Source organism: Verticillium alfalfae, genomic scaffold (genome assembly GCF_000150825.1).
Source record: "Verticillium alfalfae VaMs.102 supercont1.10 genomic scaffold, whole genome shotgun sequence".
Classification (NCBI taxonomy): Eukaryota; Fungi; Ascomycota; class Sordariomycetes; order Glomerellales; family Plectosphaerellaceae; genus Verticillium; species Verticillium alfalfae.
In genome coordinates this window covers 304,535-323,994 of record NW_003315029.1, presented here as the reverse complement: position 1 = coordinate 323,994, position 19,460 = coordinate 304,535, and the positions used below count along the sequence as shown (strand labels likewise).

The 19,460-nt window shown below is 59.2% G+C and overlaps 6 protein-coding genes across 6 annotated transcripts; 3 read left to right on the top strand and 3 right to left on the bottom strand.

Moving 5' to 3' along the window:
- Positions 1–2,165: 2,165 nt before the first annotated feature.
- On the top strand, positions 2,166–4,572 carry VDBG_07524 (predicted protein; the record flags this gene model as incomplete). Its single annotated transcript, XM_003002019.1, has 5 exons — positions 2,166–2,178; positions 2,678–2,755; positions 3,300–4,080; positions 4,180–4,364; positions 4,436–4,572. 5 exons carry the CDS (start codon positions 2,166–2,168, stop codon positions 4,570–4,572), a joined length of 1,194 nt encoding a protein of 397 aa, XP_003002065.1.
- Positions 4,573–6,168: 1,596 nt separating this feature from the next.
- VDBG_07523 (mitochondrial 54S ribosomal protein YmL6) lies at positions 6,169–7,196 on the bottom strand (the record flags this gene model as incomplete). The annotated part of the gene is made up of 3 exons (XM_003002018.1): positions 6,169–6,630; positions 6,681–6,949; positions 7,016–7,196. 3 exons carry the CDS (start codon positions 7,194–7,196, stop codon positions 6,169–6,171), a joined length of 912 nt encoding a protein of 303 aa, XP_003002064.1.
- Positions 7,197–7,538: 342 nt separating this feature from the next.
- On the top strand, positions 7,539–9,101 carry VDBG_07522 (54S ribosomal protein L35; the record flags this gene model as incomplete). Its single annotated transcript, XM_003002017.1, has 2 exons — positions 7,539–8,110; positions 8,182–9,101. The coding sequence occupies 2 exons, from the start codon at positions 7,621–7,623 to the stop codon at positions 9,099–9,101; spliced, it is 1,410 nt and encodes a 469-aa protein (XP_003002063.1).
- Positions 9,102–9,507: 406 nt separating this feature from the next.
- VDBG_07521 (conserved hypothetical protein) lies at positions 9,508–13,765 on the bottom strand (the record flags this gene model as incomplete). Its single annotated transcript, XM_003002016.1, has 2 exons — positions 9,508–13,551; positions 13,642–13,765. 2 exons carry the CDS (start codon positions 13,763–13,765, stop codon positions 9,836–9,838), a joined length of 3,840 nt encoding a protein of 1,279 aa, XP_003002062.1.
- A 2,913-nt stretch (positions 13,766–16,678) lies between these two features.
- Positions 16,679–18,317, bottom strand: VDBG_07520 (3-hydroxyisobutyryl-CoA hydrolase; the record flags this gene model as incomplete). The annotated part of the gene is made up of 2 exons (XM_003002015.1): positions 16,679–18,085; positions 18,159–18,317. 2 exons carry the CDS (start codon positions 18,204–18,206, stop codon positions 16,679–16,681), a joined length of 1,455 nt encoding a protein of 484 aa, XP_003002061.1.
- Positions 18,318–18,942: 625 nt separating this feature from the next.
- VDBG_07519 (small nuclear ribonucleoprotein Sm D2) lies at positions 18,943–19,233 on the top strand (the record flags this gene model as incomplete). Its single annotated transcript, XM_003002014.1, has 1 exon — positions 18,943–19,233. The coding sequence occupies one exon, from the start codon at positions 18,943–18,945 to the stop codon at positions 19,231–19,233; it is 291 nt and encodes a 96-aa protein (XP_003002060.1).
- Positions 19,234–19,460: the final 227 nt, after the last annotated feature.

The following is a 19,460-nucleotide window of genomic DNA, read 5'->3' as shown; positions in this document are numbered from 1 at the left end:
TTTGTGCTGTTTTTTCTTCCATGGCAGACAACGTCATCAGGGTCTCCGAGCCTCCTCCGAAGAATGGGGGCCCTTGGCTCCTCCACGGTCACCTCGTCACCTGATTTTGACTCGCGGTTCCTGGCGAAACCTGGCAGCCGGCCGACGATCCAAGGACAGAAAAGCGCTGTCGCATGTCGTGCAGCCCAGGACCTTCGGTACCGCAGCCAGGAGTAGGGTCGACCTGTCACATCTAGGCGCAGGTCGCAGGGAGGGATGGCCATGCACGTCTCTCTTTTTCCCACCCCACATGGGAGAGCCGCGCACCCTCGAAGTCTCATTATCACATCATGATCAGACTGCTCGGGAGGCACCTGTCAGCTCCGTTGTCATTAGTCAGGTGTGTCTCCATGCCCGTGCCGCGGAGAAAACGGGATGACAGGTAGGAAGTTGGTAGGCCAGGGAAGCAGTCACAGCAAGAGTGCCCTGAACCGGAGACGGCGGCCGTGCCGATGCGGTTCGGCCGTCGCTGGTTCGTCGGTTTCTCTCCATTGAAGAGGACTTGTGTGTGAAAAAAGAAGAACAGCGGATCGTCTCCACAAGCTGACGCCAGTGAACAGTGAGCGTCGCGACGACCAGAACTACCTTTCCCATGCGTCGTCATGATGACGGCATGGTCCCTGAATTTCTTTCCTCGAGGTGAAACTCTCTTTTGATGAAATGGTGTCAGAGGCACATCTGTTCGATACTTGTTCGTCTGTCTCTTCGTGGCTGGTTTCTCTCGTGGCCGTTTTGAAGTCGACGGCACGATGCCTGGCCAAGAGCTGCCAGCATAACGCAAAAGGATGCAAATGAGCCCATGACAGCAAGGCTGAGACGGAGAGACAAACAACGCTGTACGCTGTGGCCTGGGAGTTGGTGGGTACAGTGGGGACCTCGCGGAGCAAAGTCCTCGGCGACTGCGTCCAGCACCAGTCCGGGTCATCGTTTTTGGGACGGCAAGAGTCCATCGCCGTCCCCGTCTCCGTTGCGCTCACTAATAAAACTGCCATCGCGCGCTGGTGAGTGGGTGGGTGGGGATAGCCACGGCCCAGTTCCGGTTCTCCACACGCGCGTGCTCTGGCTGCTCAGGCGCTGCTGTTGTCTCCCCTCCTCTCGAGCCCCCAGGCACACCACACACGACACGGCAGGTCTTTCATCCTTTGGCGCCTTGGCAGGTTTCTGGGATGGGGGACTGATGAGACGAGGCGTTGACGGCGAGCCGGAGCCGTTCCTCGCCATCCCCTGATGGGTCTTGTTACGGTGGGGGGGGGGGGCGGCTTAGCTTCCCTTGGACGCTGACTCCCCAATCCCCAAGCTCCCCTGGGCACTGTTCAAGACGGCGCCTCGACGCTTGGGCCGGGGGACCACCCACAACCACCCACACCCGTACTGCCTTACAGAGGCAAGAGAGGGTACCTCCCTATGCGCCAGAGCTAAATGCCGTCCCTCCCAGTGGCAAAATGGCCAGCCAGCCAGCCAGCCAGCCAGCCAGCTAGCGAGCCCAGCCAAACAGGCGGCAGCACAATGCCCATGCTGTTTTGCCTCCCCTCGCCGAAATCCCATGCGACAAAGCCCGCCAGTCCGAACACGGTAGGTAGGGTTGCCCAGTGCATCATTTTAAGGCTTCGGGTCGCTAGCGAGCAGACGGGCGAGAGCGAGGAGCACCCACCCCTCTCCGAAACAGAACAGGAGCACAAGGTCCCCTCGATTCAACGCAGCGGGAAACGAGAGCAGGCACAGCAGCCACTTGCTTCTCAGAGAAAAGTCGCAAGCCTGCAAGTCCCAGGGTGTACAGTACATCCATCCGTCTACTCAGCTCCACCCAAAGCACCCAAAGCACCAAAAGCACCAAAAGCACCAAGCTGCCCCCGGAGCTTTTCCTCCTGTCCACGCCTGCAGGGCCCGTTCACAATGTGCCCTTTCGAGTCTTTGGCCCCTCTGTTGCCTTGATTGTTAGTCGCCTTGGGGCTGCGTGATGGCTCCACTAGAGCTCTCATCCACCTCACCTCACTCGGTGGCGGGTTGGCGCGCTGGGCCTATTGGTAACTTGTCGGGGGCGCAGGACGCACCCCAGAGCTGGTACGCCGACGAGGTACCGTACCGTATTATACCTAGGTAAGGAATGGACGGGCAGTTCGAGAGAGATGGGCAAGGTAGGTAAGGTACCTCAAGGTAGATTACGGCCGTCTACCTAGCTACCGTACCTTACCGTACCTACCCAGGTACCTAGGTAGGCAAGCAGCTGAAGAATCCTGAGTGAAGAAAGGTAGGTAGGCAGGAGTCAGGTATCGCCTGCCAGGTTGTTCACCACATTAGAAACCAACTTCAACGGAGTAGAAGTCCCCTCCCCTCGCTGATCATCTCTGTCGCTTTCTCTTCCAACTTTCCATCGACATCTTTCCCTCTTCATCTACGGATTCATCTCCGGTCTGTTGATTATTCGTTCCCCGGCCTCCTCTCTCTGAATCCATCAGCCGCGCCCTTGATCACATCGAGCACGAAGCCCTCGCATCACAGCAATCGTTGCGACGACGACCCTCCCGCTGTCTCCAGGGACCTTTCCCGCATCCAGGTCGCCGAGCCGCATGCCAACCTTTCCTTGCCCTTCGATTTCGCTGCAGTCGCCTCCTACTCTTCTTGACTTGATCCTTCACAGCGCCGTCGTACCGCTGCCGCGAACTGGTCATACGCCCAGCCGCGGGCCCGGGTTTGACTCCGATCCATCACCAAACAGGTACGGTACAGCACCCTGCCCGTATTTTGCTCCCCTCTCCTTGCGCCGCACGAACTCGGGTCGCCAGCATTGTTTGTTGCCTTTGGGGAGCAAAAGTCTGTTTGCCCACACGTGCCAGCCTCATCTTCAATTGCCCTGCCTGCACCCCTTGAGTCGAAAGCTTGGCCCGTATGTGTCGCCATGGTCGACTTGTCTCACTGCGCATCCGCATCGGGGTGATCTGGACATCCCCCCCCGCCTCAGCGTGGCAGCGAGCCCACTTCATCCCAAGCGCAAACGGTGTTCCGCGTATCACTTGCTTCCCCTGGGTGCATGCTGTGCGCTGCATTGCTCTGCCCGTCTTCTGCGCCGTGGAATACTCCTCCTCCTCACCCATCCAGTCGTGCCCTTTCTTGTGTTGTCGTTCGCACTGCGCATTCCCTTTCGTCGTTGCCAATTTGCATCTAGGTCTTGCTCCCGACTTGTCGCCGCGACCCCTCACTTGTGCGGGCACTCTTTGCCATTGTCGACCAGCAAATCATTCGTTTTGCTAATTGCGCCTCAGGTCTTTCCACTGGTGAGCCATTCGAGTCGAACGCTCGACCACTGAGTTGGCTCCGTGACCGTCTCAGCACGCCCGTGGCTCTTGACAAGGCTGTGCTGTGCCGCTCCTTCAGCCTGTCTCGTGTCACGTTGAGGATATTCCAACTGCATTCGAGCGTCCAATTCTGGTCGCAGAGATTGGTCCTCGCCATCTTCAACAACGACAGACTTTGTTGCCCCAGTAAGGCCCAGCGCTTACAGCCCCCCATGGACACTCCTTCCCAGTTTTTCAACGAAGCGGCATACGACGATCCGGGCCGCGACGGATATTTCGACACCGAAAGCATACCCGGCCTCAAGACAGAACCAGGCGTCGACGATACCACATTCTTCCTCAACCAACCAAACGAGGTACTGCTGGCGGCACAACTGCAGGCTTCAAAGAGCTCCGCGCAAAAGGACAGCATCGAACATCGAAGACGACCCTGCACAACCAAAATTGGAAACCGACACGATGAATCTGAGGAACCGCCGGTCCCAAAGACACACCCGGGGCTCGACAGCCACGGTGGACTCGCAGGCGTCTTCCACACAGCGGTCGACGCCTCCCGCTCTGGTACAGGCGTCGAGCAGATCGACCGACCCTTCTGCCGAACCTCCTCCAGCGCTTCCGAAAAAGCAGCACAAGCGAAGAAGAGTTCGGCAGCTCGTGCCGTCTACGCAAGACGATCCCAAGGCGTAGATATTTTCTTGCAGAGAAAATCGAAGTGGACGCGAGCCAAATGCCGACAGAAGAAAAGGGAGTAGGATGAGTGAACTGCAGGACACAAAGCAGGAACTGGAGAATCCACAACATGCAGTTGCATGCCGAGTACAATGGGCTGCTGGGCGAAAATCACCAGGCTCAAGGATCAGCTCATGTCGCACGCACCCTGCAACGACCGCAACATTGACCTCTGGCTCGAGGCTGAAGCGAGGCGGTTTGCGCAGAACTCGAGCAAGAGGTTCAACCCGGCTCACGGGGCCACTTTGCCCTCCGAGCAGCAGCTGCCTCCAGGGGCAATGACCCTGCCTCCTGACCACTTGGGTATGTCTCTGACCAACCACCCCCTCATCCGTCCGAGTTATGGGAACTGATGCGAGTGCCTTGAATTGCAGCGGGGCCTCCAACTCATCTATCAATGGGTTCCATGCCCATGGATCCAAATCTGGCGGCGGTGACCTCTGGCGCTGTGGGAGGCGGGCATATCAACTATGATCACATGCCGGACAGCATCTTCGAAGATACCTCGTGAGCCTAGGATCGAGGCCAAGCTCGCAAGGCGACGCATATTCGCAGCACCAATCTCCGGGCGTAAAAGCACAAAAGGAAATAACACAGAATGACGAAGCAGAAAGCAGTACGGCCAATAGGCACGTGACAACGTTCGACCACTGGACTCGGACTCAGGCTGGAGGGGTTGAAAAGACGTATACCACGACACTGGAGTTGGTGTCAGCCGGCGCAAGAGGGAAACGGTACCAGTCAGTGGCCTCTGGACCTGGTATCCATGGCGTTTTAGCGTTTCGATGAGAATTCCAGGTTTGGAATGGGGTACCCAGAGGACCTCGATAAGGGGGATCTTCGTAGGGAGGTGTTCTTTGAACGTAGGGTACAACAATTGACGGGTCGTCTCGAACGGAGACGAGGACGAAATAGGGATCCTTTGAGGGACGAGTTTGTATGAATGGAAAGGCGTTTCTGGGTATTGTTAGCAGGGTGGCTCTACTTATTTTCCATGTCGGCGGCTCATGAACTCTCTGCTTCCATGCTATACGCTGGATCAGGTCTGGTGCACGAGTGACGGGCTTCCATGCCATGGAATTGCTGCAATGCAGACGAAATCGGGGCCCTGTAGACGTCATCGGCCCCATTCCCACCCACCGCCAAGCGATGCCCCCAGGCAGCCGGCGGCGCATCTGACACGGGGCGAGAGGACAGGGCGTAGCGCAAGAGTCTCGGCACAGAAAATGAAGCACGTTCGTCAAAAGCGCCAGCAAGCGGCCTTTTTGAATGATGGCGCGCGCCTGCTGCCACGCCTCACGCCGACCCTGTAAGCTCGTCATAAGGCAGGTCGGGGTGAACCCCCAAGCAACCCCTGATCTGGCGACGTCTCATTGGCCCGGTCATGACTCGGGCGAGATCGTGGACGGCGATCGGCGGCCGCGTTGCGATCGCGATTAGGGGGGGGGGGGCAGATTTAGACGACACCCGCCCCCGGGGATGCATTGTCTCATGGCTCATGGACGAATCGCCTTGATGGTTTGGTTTTTTTGGTGCCGTTGTGTCATGCCTCTCTTGGGGGGAGGTCCTCTTTTAAAGAGGTCCTCTTTTGGGGAGGTCCTCGCGGCAGGCAAACAATGGGGACGCTGTGGGCGTGCTCTCTCGTCGGCGCTCGGGTCGGGTCTGACGACAAGCTGACGACGTATCTCGATCTTGGAAGCTAAAAGGGGCTCGACACAAGGTCGACCGCTGACGAAAGGGCATGCATGCATGGCTTGTTCGAGACAAAGTGAAGGTGCTCGTGGGCGAAAATCAGGTAGGCACGTGAGCATCACGATGGGAGACTACGCGCTGTGAAGTTGTACAAGGGACGTATAGTCAGTCCTCTATTCCTACACGACGCACATGTCATTTCGAAAGACCCCCGCCCCTCCCTCCTACTCTCCAACAGGCCAGACCGTATGAGGTCTTCTCCTTGGCGGCCCAACGTACTATGCCTCGTGCCGTGTAATGGTACAATAAAAATGCCACGTGCTGCTTGCTACACTCGTCGTCATGCGATTCGCGTGTGCATGATCGCGCCCCCTTGCTGCGCACTCTCTCCTCTCTCTCTCGCTCTCTCTCTCTCTTATGCGACGATGGGCTCGCCAATGGCCGGTCCCGACTGGGCGAGGCCGCGGATGAGAATCTTGCTGACGAGATCGCTCTGGTGGCTCTCGAGCAGCTCGCGCAGCGCGGCGCGCTCAATGACGACGCGGCCCTCCTCGAGCAAATCCTTGACGTCGACGTCGCCGACCTCGAGGCAGCGGCCGTGCATGCCGGCGTCGACCATCGAGTCGAACAGCAGCGGCCTCTTGTCGGCCGTGATGAAGAGGGTGCGGCCGTCGGCGCGGCCCCAGGCGTTGGCGGCGAGGACCTGCTCGGTCCACTTGCGGCGGTACTGGCGGGCGACGGGCTCGTCGACGTAGCCGGCGAGCAGGAGGTCGGTGAAGTCGCGCGGCAGCGGCAGCTCCATGCCGTCCTCGCAGACGAGGAGCTCGCCGCGGCGGTAGCGGTAGCTGAGGGCCGTGCGCCAGGCGACGTCGTAGACCTTGCGGTTGAGGCGCGTGGCGAAGTCGCGCGCTTGGGGCCGTGGGAGACGCCGCCGCCGCGGCGGATGGGCGACTGCTTCGTGCCGACGCGGGCGCGGCCGAGGCCCTTTTGCGGGTGCACCTTGCGGTGCGAGCCGTGGACCTCCCAGCGCGTCTTGGTCGAGCCCGTGCCCTGGCGGTGGGCGTCACCCTCGTAGATGACGGCGAGGTGGAGGAGGTCGCGGCGGAGCGGGAGGTAGAGGTGTTTTGTAGAGTAGGACTCGAGGGCGCGGGGGGCGAGGGTCGGGAAGGCGTGGATCGTGACGGGGACGGTGGATACTGCAAGACGGGTTAGCCAGCGCGTTTGGCAGTCTCGTCAACGTCTCCAGAAGACCAGAGACGTACGTGGTGCCCAGGCGTCGGTGGAGATCTTGGGGGCGGCCTTGAAGGTGGTTGTAATCTGCGGCAGAGGCACCTCGGTGGCCATGGATCGCGTGAAGGTCGTGCTCGCCGACTTGGTGACACCCGCCGACAGGTTCAACCTCGTCATGGCCTCATGGAGACCTCGAATGCCCTTCCCTGCCATTGTTTGATGTGATTGGGCTTCGTCTGCCCGTATCTGTGGCCGTCGTCGTGGTCGGATTGACGATGGTGTCCTCGAATGCTTCACCAGTACGAGCCGCTGTCGAAAATTTGGCCTGGCTCGACCGACTCCTTTGCGTTACCTAAGCACGAGGCTGGCTGGCTGCAGACAGCTCCAGCGGGATAATCCGAGGCCGGGAAGGATGGAGCCCCTGATCCAATGGACAGATGCCGTGGGCGATTATTGTGGGACCCGCAAAGTCGCGTGTGCTGAAGCTTCATTTTTCAGTTCCCTAACGGAAATCCCCCCATCATCCCGTCTCGCAGAAAGGACCGCCAGCCGTCAAGGGGTGCATCACCAATTGGCTCTCCTCACCATTATCACACACCATGTCCTCCTGCCGGCAGGCCGCGAGGCAACTGGCCAAATGTCTGCGGCACGACGCTCTCCAGCTGCGTCCCTTTCACAACCACGCCCTCGGCCCCAGCAGAAGTCTACAAGGTCGTTCGGTGAGCGCCCCGAGGACACCCCCGACCCCCTCGAGCTCGACCCCAACACGGCCGTCGCGCCCTGGGCCGAGAAGGATCTCTGGAAGGCCGGCACACCGCCTGTGGGCTCTCGCCGTCGTCGTTATGCCATTCGCACCTCGCAGAACCTGCCCTTTGAGCAGCTGCCCTACCAGGCCTTCCAGGAGGCGCGCAAGATCCTCGCCCTCGATCGCCAGAAGAAGGTCGAAGCCATTGCTGCCGAGGTGGAGAAGATGCGCAAGATTCGCGAGACCGACGTCGCGCTGTTCAGGGGCGGCGAGAAGAAGAGGGAGATGAAGCTCGAGAGCATTAGGAGGCACATTGAGCATCTCAAGATCCAGGCCGACATTAACGATCCCGCCGTCAAGAGGCGGTTCGAGGACGGACTCGGTATGTTTTTCCCAACGTATTCATCTCTGCCGTTGTCGGCTCGAGAGCTGACACAGGCCCACCCCCCGCAGGTGACATGAGCAAACCCATCTACCGCTACCTCGCCAAGCGCCGCTGGGAGGGCTACAACAAGAAGATCGTGGAGCAGCGTATCAGCCAGTTCCACATCACCCCCGACATCCTCCCCAAGCTGACGCCCACATACGACGTCGAGCTGCACTTCCGCCGCTCCAAGATCCCCGCCGGCAAGATCCTGCCCTCGAACCTGACCGAGGTCGCCCCGCGCCTGCGCGTCCAGCCCTTTGACGCCGGCGAGCGCCTCGTCACCGTCGCCATCGTTGACCCCGACGTCCCCGACACAGAGTCCGACGCCTTCTCCAAGCGCTGCCACTTCCTCGCCGCCAACATTCCCGTTTCGCCGACCGACCCCTCGCTGCCCCTCGGCCGCCTCAACCGCGACGCCCACATCGCGGTCCCCTACCTCCCCGCCTTTGCCCAAAAGGGCGCGCCCTACCACCGCCTCGCCATCTTCATCCTCGACCAGCCAGGCAACAAGCCCCTCGACATTGCCGCCCTGCGCGCGCAGTACAGCAAAAAGACCGTCACCGACGAGTCGTCCTCCTCCTCCTCCTCCTCTTCTTCTTCCACCGTCGCCGCCCCCGGCCCCGCCCCGGCCACCGGCTTCTCCCTCAAGTCCCTGCGCGACAAGTTCGCCCTGACCCCGACGGGCTTCACCCTCTTCCGCACCGTCTGGGACGAGCACACGGCCGACGTCATGCACCGCGCCGGCGTCCCCGGCGCCGACGTCGAGTTCCGCCCCAACCGCGTCTACAGCATGAAGCCCCCCAAGGCCCCGCGCGGCTGGGAGGCCAAGCGCCAGGGCCCCAAGTACCGCCACCTCTGGAAGTACACCAAGCGCATCCGCGGCCTGTCCAACGCCAAGGGCTGGATCGTCAAGAAGCGCGCCGACGGCAACGGCAAGCGCGGCTGAGAGACGGCTGCCCTCGCCGGACGCAGCAGCAGCAGCAGCAGCATCGGCCCTTGCTGAGTGGGGGCAGTGCTCGGGACGTGGTGCTGCCGCCGGTCCTGGGCGAGGTGCAAGGCTGGAACCAAAGGGCAGCGAGCGGGAGGGGACGCGAGACGAAGAGAGAGAGAAGAAGGGCAAAGGGTGGTTGTGTAGAACTACGTGTATTTGTGTATCATATGTGCCATCATCTAGGTGTAGATGGAGGCATTCTCGGGAGTGCCGGTATAGAAGACTTCCTTTTTTTTCCCACCAGGCTCAACCATGTGACCACCGTGTTCGCTGGGTCAACTGCAGACTCGAAAGACGCGTGACCTGTTTATCGCATCAACATATCAAGTCACGGTCATCACCGACTTCCCAAAAAAGAATCATGAGTTAATCTTGTATTGTGACGATCAAGCTCATGTACTACTACTACTACTACTCTACGGTCTGCAACGACTGTGTCCCAGTGTTGAGACGTCCTGCCTCCAAAACGACGATATCCTCCATGCACGCACGCACGCTGTTCATGCTGAGAGTCTACCAAATATACTGAGCAAGCCAAGATCCGCGCCAAGCCAAGTCCCGCTCAAAAGGACAAGAAAATAACAATAAATGCCCACGAAGGGGCCGCTCAAAACGCTGAAACAACAGCTTATCTGCTCTGCGAGCTGTGTGATGCCTTTCATAACCCTCGTCTCATAACGACCCCTATCTCACTCCTGCGGCTCTGTGGTAGCCCCTTTGTTCCACTCGGTCCACATGTGATCAGTGCCCGCATAGTCGAACCCGGTTCCACGCTTGGCCTTTGAAGGCGAGCTGGCTGCAGTGGCATCGGAACCGAGCAAGCTGCCGAAGTCAAAGGGTATGTCATCAAGGCCTTCTAGCTCTGGCATGCCTGCAATGCTGCCAAAGCCGAGGCCGTCGTCCTCAACCCCGTAGTCGGAGAGCATCTGGCTGATCGAACGGGTCATGGGGGTTTCGAGTAACGCCAACGTAAGATCGTCGTGTCCCGTGAACCTTGGGCTGCGTCTCAGACTCGGACTTTCGCCTCCCAAGACACGAGCAAGCGAACGCGGTGTGCGAGTAGGCGTGGCTTGGAGCATAGCTAGTGCTTGCGCTGGAGAAGGGCGGGAACGGCCCGACTTGATGGACTTGGAGATGCTGCGCGTGACGGGGCGATGACTCGGAGTTGGCCGTGTAGGGGTCTTGAACGGTCCTGGATGGTTGCCATCTTGCGTAGGGGGGGTCGAAGGTCGAGCCATTGGACTGCGGAAAAGAGCCTCAAGTTCATCATCATCATCAGGGACGGTCAGTTGACCGTGTTGCTGCGGAGCCCTGGGCCCCTTGGTATCACGATCTCTGGTCTCGACCTCAGACGCATCCAGCTGAATAACGTTGATGGCCACCTCGTTGAGCACCTTCACTTGCCCATCCTTACGGGGCGAAGGGAATAAGAGACGACGTGTCGCTCCCATTATGGCCTCTTCCGCACTCGCCCCCACCATAATTGGACTCTTCGCTGTGCCGCTTCCTCGAGAGTGTGTCGAGCCATGCCGTGAGCGATGTTGCTTTGCTGGCGAAAGGAGGTCGTTCCGCAAGGCTTGCTCAAGCGCCAGGGAAGCTTCCCGCGAGTTTGTGTCGTCCACCGAGGCCACGTGCAACGTTTTGCTGTTGTCTTCGGAGGGGCCGTCCATGCCTTCAGGGCCAGCAGGGTCGGTTTCAAAGGCCGCTTCTGACGTAGCTTCAGCAGCACCCTTGGAACGCTTAGGATTGCGCGTGGCACGACCCCGTCGCCGGGTCTTTGGCTGTTGGCCACGATCCCACTTGTCGGGTGGTCGGTGGATCTTCCACTTCGCAAGCCAGATGCCGCAAGGATTGCAGAGCAGAGACTCGACCCATTCTTCCTTGTTGTCCTTCTCACCTAGTCCCTTCTTGATCAGTTGATATTTGCTGGGGTTGTCGTCCATATCGCGCTCCAGGACAATGATGGCAGTGATCTTGCCAGGCTTCTCGGAAAACTCGCAAAATTCGGGGACCCCAAATCGTTCTTGCGTCCAGATCTTTCTCCAAGTGGGTGTCTCAATGGCGCCACAGTTGGTGCAGTATGCAGGCATCTGACCAGCGGCAATCGCTTCCTCTAGTCGCAGCCGAATCACTGCCTTCTTCACAAGATTCTTGTTGGACCGAGGCGACTTTGGAGACTTTGGGGCGGGCGCCTCGGAAAACGAAGTATCCACTGCACCAGGGAGTGCAAGCGAGCCGATGGGATCGCTGGCTGGGATTGCGGCCAGCTGCGGTTGGGACGTGGTCGTGGCTGGGCGAGAGTGCTGCCTGGCATTTGGCGGCAGTGGTCTGGCGAACAGATCAATCGCTGTGCTGGCGGGAGGCAGCGAGCCTTCTGACTCCGAAGCATCCCTCGCAACAGCTGCTAGGCGCTGCATGAGCTCCTGCTCTTGTGGTGCAGGGTTTTCCGTGGGATGTGCGGATGGTCTTTGGTTCTCCGAAGGGGTCCTGCTTTCCGTGGACTGCCTTTCGTCGAGAGGTCGTTGGGAGGTGATCATCTGTTGAATATGAACAGGGTGTCCGTTGTCACCCTGATCCTCCACTGATGGCATGGGTGTTTCCTGGGTCGGAGCAGCAGGTGCGGCTTTTGCCATGTCTCTGTCAACCGCCACAGCTGGCTCCTCTAGCTGTGGCGACGGATCTTTTAAACCTACTTGTGCAGCCGGCGGTGCCATGAGTGCGTGCGAATCGCTTTTTGACCGATTCAGCGAGGCCGGCGGCGCAGGTGGTCTGTATGGATGGGCAGGAGGTCCATATGTTGGGGCAGGGGACGGAAGCGTCGGACGTGCGTTACTCGCATAGGGCGGTTGAGAATCCGCATGGAGTACCATCTCGACATCGCTCGACGCTGGCCGAGTTTGTCTCAGCTCATGGATGAGAACGCCGGGGATCTTTTGCCGGTCAGAGGCTCTCGGTATTGGGCGTGACGCCGGCTGCGATGTAGGTTCCAATTTGAAAGGCTTGCTTTGCTCATCGAACAGGTCATCAATGTCGCCACTCATGAACCCAGAGTCCGGTTGTGGTTTCGGCATTGGAGGCAGGGTCGGGCTGCTCGCCGGAGGGCTAGAGCGGATGTAGGCCGTCACTCTGGGCACTGGTGGTGATGAGCCGATCTGCCCAGGGCTGTCCGAGTAGACGGGAGACGCAATCTCTGATTCTCCGGGCGAGCGACCGTCCTGGCTAGGTGGTGACATGGCCGATACAGACTCCGTGAAGGAGGGGTTCTGCTCAGCAGCAATGGCAGCCTGACTCAGGGTAGATTGTCGGCGAAGGCTGCTGGCACCGGCGCCCCTGCCACCTTGCGCCCTGCGAGGCCCTGCTGCCGGGATCGGTGTGGGTGCTCTAGGCACATCCTGCAGATGGTTGCCTTGCGTGGTTTCGCCACCAGCACCGGGTGGTCGCAAGGTTCGAATCGAGCCAGCCGTGCTGGCAGCCACTCTGAGAGATTCAGGGCCAGCGCTGCCTCCGAAGGGGTCGTTGATGTTCTTCGTAACCGCTGTCGTCGTCGCACGCTTCTTTTTCGCAGGTGCGCTTTCCTCGGCGTCCGTTCCTTCTTCATAGCCGGATGTGCTGCCCGGGCCTTGGCTGTGGAGAGTGTCCACAGTCACCGCATTCTTCTTGGGATTAGGGGGACGGCCACGTGGTCGACCGGTGGGTATCCTCGTCCTCTTTCGCTTCGTCGTCGATGTCGTCGAAGCTCTTGATGCTGGGCGGGAAGGCGGGTTGGCTGCGTCATCACCCTGGGTGTCGACGAGCGTCGGGGCGACCCGGTTTGGGCCATCAAATGACTGGTCACCGGGTAGTGCTGACGGGTTGTTCAAGTTTTGGTGTTGGCCTAGTTGGGGGTTCGACTGGAGGAACGAGTCCCACTCCTGGCTGCCTGTCGGCGTCATGACACCATCATGCTGCCTGACGTGGGGCATTGTCTGGTCAAAGCTCGCAGAGACATCGTGGCGACCATAGTCGGGTCGGCGAGGCGGTCTGTTGGTGGGCAGGAGCTTGAACTTGACCTCCAGCATTTCCTTGAGACCGTTTCCACCAGGGAGCAAGGCAAGAGGGTTCTTGGTGAGGCGGCCAAAGATCATTTTGGATTCGGAAGGGTCAGCATGCAGTATCCAGGATAGCAAGCCTTGCCCGACGAGTGGTGTGTCCTCCTCCGAGTAGTCGAACGCATAGACGGTGTAGTCGTGGTCCTCGCCCAAGAGCTCGGGGCTGCATTGGGCAATGGCTTGAGCGCAGAGGCTCAGGTCGGTGTAACCTATCGTTTTCGTCTCGCTCAGGGCAATCGTGTTGACGTGTAGAGGCTGAGGATGACGAGCCAGAAAGTTGACCTGGGCTTCGCGATCGAAGGTGTAATTGACTTTGACTGTTTGGGCTGTCAGCCTACTCCTTCCTAACATAACTGCATCCGCTGCTAGGACCCCAGGGGAGACCTAGACCCCCAGGGAGACCCTACGCCCCATGAGCCTACGATCTGAGCCAAAGTCATCCATGTTGGGCGTGGGAGCGGCCATGCTCTGTTGTTGAACGTAGTGGCCCCAGTTGCCAGAAGGCTGTTGCACTGGCATAGGTGACGCCATTCCGACAAGGTCGTCTCGAGGGGAGACGAGTTGGTTGCGGTGTCGTCAGAATGGAGCGGTCAGATCTGGGGATGGTCGGGTCAGGTTGAGTGGGTGTGAAAAGAAACAGAGCCGTCACGGCACGACCTGCGCGATTGCGGCAGGGTGTGGGCTTGAAGATGCAGCTGCAGGAAAGTCTGATTGAAGAGAAAGTCGGTGTCGAAGGTCTGAGTAGTCGGCGAGACAAGCAGTGCAAGGTGGTGCAGGGGTGCAGTGGAATTGAACTGGTTGGCCGGTCAGAAAAGGAATTCGGAGGGCGGGTACCCAGTCCGCGTCCGTGATCGCGCTCGTCGCGTGCTCAGGCGCGTTTTCTGGTGTCGGTGGATCAACGGGCACTTAAAAGCGTGTCGTGAGGCGCAGGGGCTTAAAGTGCTGGAGGGGTGGTTCGACAAAAGGGAGTGAGGGCGGAAATTCGAGGATGAGGGAGAGATCTCATGGAAGAAGAGTGGCGATTGAAGGAGAGACACTCGTGTGGGTTTTGTTGGTGTTGAAAGAGAAGATGTCGCGAACAAGCCAGATGATGCAACCCGGCTGGTGGGCAGGCGTGTCTGGCGTCGCACCTTCCTAAGTACTACGACAGGAGGTGCGCCCGCTGCGAGGCGCTGGAGGTGCAGGAACGGCCGAGCGACAGGGATGCGCGCCTGCCAATGATACACGCCAGGACGCCAGGACGCCAATGCACGTGCCACCCCGTCCAACTTCAAATCTCGGCTCTTGGCAGCGGTTCGCGGACTGTGTGGGTGGGGCCGAGAGGGTGTGGAGAACCGGCTGAGTATCACGGAGGACTCCCGAGGGGTTACGTTGTCCGAGTATTGACTTCCGAGGCTTGGCTGTCTACAATGTAAGAACACCAGCAGTGGGGCAGCATCGAACACAGTTTTTCCTGTCTGTCTAGGCTTCGGTCAGTCCACATATCCAGTGTCATGCGCCCTAGCCATTTGTCGAGGCAGTCAGCATGATGATACCATTCTAAGTTTTCACGTGCGCTTGGTAAACCAGGCTACAATATCTTGTTTTCTATGAGTCACAATGGTCATGGTGTTCTAGTTACGTGTGGCAGCCTAATATTGCTACCAGCTTTCCAATCATTGGTCTGCCATTGTCCACCAGGCAGTCTTTCCGCCTGGAGACTTGCAACCAACATGGGATGGGGTAAGTGGTCATCCCAGGACTCGCTTACTCTCAAGTCCGCACATAGCACATCAATTTACGACATGACCCGACCAGTCGGCCTCTACCATTTACTTGATACAGCGGACATCAGTCTTCACCAAGACTTAATTCATCCTAACGTGGCACCTTTTCCTCGGTATGATTTGGTGTGGAAACCTGTGCGATCAAGGTGTCCATACAAAATGAATCAAATGGCCTCGCTTACCTGACGAGAACTCATACTGGAATGAGGACACAGTTTACTACTGAGCTCTATTTCATCAATCGTCTTATTCATGTTATTCGCATGGGCTCTGTTCTCTGCGACAACCGGGAAGTCGAAACGGAGATGTCTTGGAATTCTACTGACAAGGTCCATCGATCAACTTTCTCAAGTAACGAGAAAGATCTGATGAATAGGCATCACCACATGGAAACTAAACCACTTAATTATACATGGCGGCCATTTTTGAAACTAAATTTGTCCTGTAGCTACTTCCCCGGGGGTAGCTCAAGCCCTGAGGGCTGACATGGCTGACCTGTCCACAACCATCGTGTCTTTCAGGACCGAGAGGTCAAGACGGAGCATCCATCACAAAGGACCTGACAAATTACATCTCCTGCTCTATTCTCATACAGCGGTGCAGGTGGTTTACTTACTTCGCGACTTTTCAAGCCTCCAAGTCTCCTAGAATTGAAGAATTGCCACCAGGCACCTGCGAACCCACGTCACAGGGGCGGGTGAGGGCTTGGGGACTACGAGAGCGCGCATAAGAGGGCTGCAAAGAGCCCATCTAGCTATGGAGGGCCAGAGCCCAGATGGAATCCCACCCCTTACCTAAGAATAGACTGCGGATATCACCTGCGGAAGACCTCTGCACTCTGCTCACCTCCACGTTACGACAACAACGCTCCCAAAGACACGAAAAGAATTGGGTTTTACGCTGGAAGCGCAAGTGAGCAGGTGGAGTATTGTGTTCAACGGCGGTACCAGTTTCGCAACACTGTCTTACCACACGTGCAAACTACCCAGAGTCGAAAACCCTAGGGTCTCAAGCGCGACCATATGCTGTATACACATCTCAAATATCGCCGCACCCCCGTCCACATCAACAACCAATCGCCGGTGCGCAAACGGCAAGGACCGTAGATCTCCGTTGACAGATCGAGAACTGGACACACCACACGCCCACAGAGTCGAATACCGTGCTCTTAGAGGTAGACGCGAAGGATAACGCATATCACCTGAGAATCATTTAGACGCCAGAATGACGCGTGAGTAGCGACGGTTCGACTTGAACATAATTTCAGACAGCTGCTTACATGAGATTCCCGCAATGTAAATCTGAAATCATCAAGGCGATTCCACACACATACCGAGACATCTCCAGGGAGAATCGTCACCTAAACATAGCGCGAGAAGGAGTGCAGCTTCAACGACACAGTCACGTTGATCCACTTGGGTCGGAAGCGAGGAGTAGCATCCGCCAGAAAACGAGACACGATTTTGTGTCAAGTCCTTCCGTGGATCGTGCCTCAGGCCATCAATCACTTCTCAAAAGCTTCAGACACCAAACATCACAAGCAAGCTCACGCAAACGTGTCAAGTGACCAGCCAGTCAATACATGACCCTCCTCTTTTTACATGCAGCCGGCCTCTAGGCGCAGCCTTGACTATTGTACAACAGATCCTGTATCCCGCCTCACGTCACAGAGGGGGTCCTACGCCTTGGCCGCCTTGGCGCCCTTCTTGCCGGCGATGCGCGCGATGCCCTTGCTGTTCGTCGTGACGGCCCTGTCGATGAACTCCTCGACGACCTCAGCGACGCCGGTGCGGTGGTTGTACGTGCCGGCGACGTGGCTGACGACCTCCTTGGGTGTCAGGTTGCCGCGCTCGATGACGGCCTCGATGAGGTCCTCCTTGGGCAGGCCAAACTCGTGGGGGTACTCGTCAAAGGACTCGTCGTTGAGCAGCTCGAGCGCCTGGCCCTCGTCGTAGCGGAAGAAGGGCTCGGCGACGTCTCCGCCGGCGGCGGCGGCCTGCTCGAGGGTGGCGGGCTGCCAGGCAGGCTCGCGCGGGTTGCCCTTGCTCATGAGCAGGGCGCTGACGCCCTCGGTGAAGTCGGGGTGCTGCATGAACTGCGCGGCGATCTGGTGCTCGCGCTGGAACGTCTTGGCGATGGACCAGTCGCGGCCGACGCGCATCTGGCGGAGGGTCACGTGGACGGCGGTCGGGGAGCGCTTGTGCAGCGTCTCGAGCGTCTTCTGCGCCCAGGCCTTGGTGGCGCCCTCCTCGGCCTCGAGGGCCTTGAGAATCTCGGGCACGCTGTCCTTGGTGAAGCAGCGGTCGATGGCGCGGCGCAGCTCGCCGGCCAGCAGGATGGGCTCGCCGTAGGGCAGGCCCGTGGTGTACTCCTCAATGGTGCTGTTGATGACGGCGAGGCGGTGGGCCAGCGAGTCGTAGTCCTTGAAGCGCAGCTCGCTGAGGCGGGCCTCGACGAGCGGCAGGGTCGTCGAGTCGAGGTAGTGCGTGGCGATGCCCGAGTAGAAGGCGTTGACGCCCTTGAGGCGGTCGCTCGTCAGGGCGAGGTAGGTGCCGATGCCGCCGTTCATCCTCGGCAGGAAGAAGGAGGCGCCGACGTCAGGGAAGAAGCCAATGGTCGTCTCGGGCATGGCGAAGACGGTCCTCTCGGTGGCGATGCGGAAGGGGGCGTGGATGCTGAGGCCAACGCCGCCGCCCATGGTGATGCCGTCCATGATGGCGACGTAGGGCTTGGTATATGTCGAGATGTAGTGGTTGAGCTTGTACTCGAGCTCAAAGTAGGCGGCGCTCTTCTTCCAGCCGCCGGGTCCCTCCTGGTTGTACTGGGCGAGGGCCGTCACGTCGCCGCCGGCGCAGAAGGCCTTTTCGCCGGCTCCCTTCATGAGGATGACGTTGACCATGTCGGACTTTTCCCACTCGCTCAAGCGTGGGACAATCTTGCGGATCATGGAGGCGTTCAGGGAGTTGAGCTTCTTGGGGCGGTTGAGCTCGATGGAGCGGACGCCGAACGCGCTGTTGAAGACGACATCGTCGGGGTCATCTTCAGAGAGGGGCTTGAAGTCTTCGGGCCTGATTCTTATCGACATCTGGGACGAAGCGTCAGCATTGGCGTTCTCGTCCTGGCTCGCTTTGCTGCCTGGCCGCCGCGGGTAGGCTCACCTGTGCTCGCGCCCCTCCGACATTGTTGATCTTGGCCCGCAGAGGCATGCTTAAAGTCCTGTGGCTGCAAATCCGACACGAGGCAGCTGCTGGTCCAGCGCGCAGGGCGATGGCTCTGGAAAACATTGAGAGACTGGGAAGTTGGATGCGCTCGGTGACCCAGGGTGGCGCATCGACGGCGGGAGGGGAGGAGAGGGGTATCGGCTATGTCGGGGTATAAGGAGGAGTCGGCAATTGGGTTTCCATACAAATTTGTGAGGCCGAGGGTAGCCTTTCTGGACCTTCGTTTTGGACCTTGGGAAATCGAGCTGGCGATCCTGCAGCCGTAGGGAGCACGGACCCCTGGCCGGGCAAGGTGCCTCCCTCCACTCACTGCACTTCCAGCGGACACCGCCCTGAGGTACATGGTAGATGCGCCGGCCCCTTGATCTTCCACGCCGAACGGGGTGGACCCGAGCTTCCTCCGCACACAGCCAATCACGCATTGCGATTCACTCCAAACCTCCCAATTTCTTCGATGCCGTACCCGCAGCCGCAGCCTGCCCACCACCACCACTCGAGCCTCGCCATCCGCCCAACGACGACACCCCACGCGACAACCACCCCACGATCCGCGCCTGTCTCGACTCTGTTGACGCCGACAATTCTACAGACGCAGAACCCGGCGCACGCCTCTCCTTAGCTTTTTCCGACCGTCAAAAATAACGACGGAAACGGCATCTTCAATCTCCTCCCTCCCTCCCACACACACACACCTGCACACACCCACCCCTCCACCGCCACAATGTCCGACCCCAAGATCCAAGAGCTCCTCACCAAGCCCCGCAACGAGCTCACCGAGTACGAGATCGCCCAGCTCGAGGAGCACGAGTTCAGCGCCGGGCCCCTCTCGATCCTGCAGACCGCCGTCCGCTCCCACACCCAGGTCCTCATCTCCATCAGGAACAACCGCAAGCTGCTGGCGCGCGTCAAGGCCTTTGACCGGCACTGCAACATGTGCGTCCCCCCCCTCCATCGTGTCTCCCCCGAAGCCTCATCGCCGCGCCCTGGGGTTGCTTGCCCCCTCGCGTGGTGAAAGGCGTGCGCGGAGTTGTCCTGCACCGGAGAAAATTGACGCTGACGTGCGCGTGTACAGGGTCCTGGAGAACGTCGTACGTAACCGCCCTCGTCTGAATCCCCGTCACAGTCCCTACGGCTCTCTGTATTGTCACTGCAGAGCCTCTGTTGCGGCGTACCCGGAGTGTGGTCAGAGACGAGAGAGAGAGAGAGAGAGAGAGAAGCTGACCACCAGAACAGAAGGAA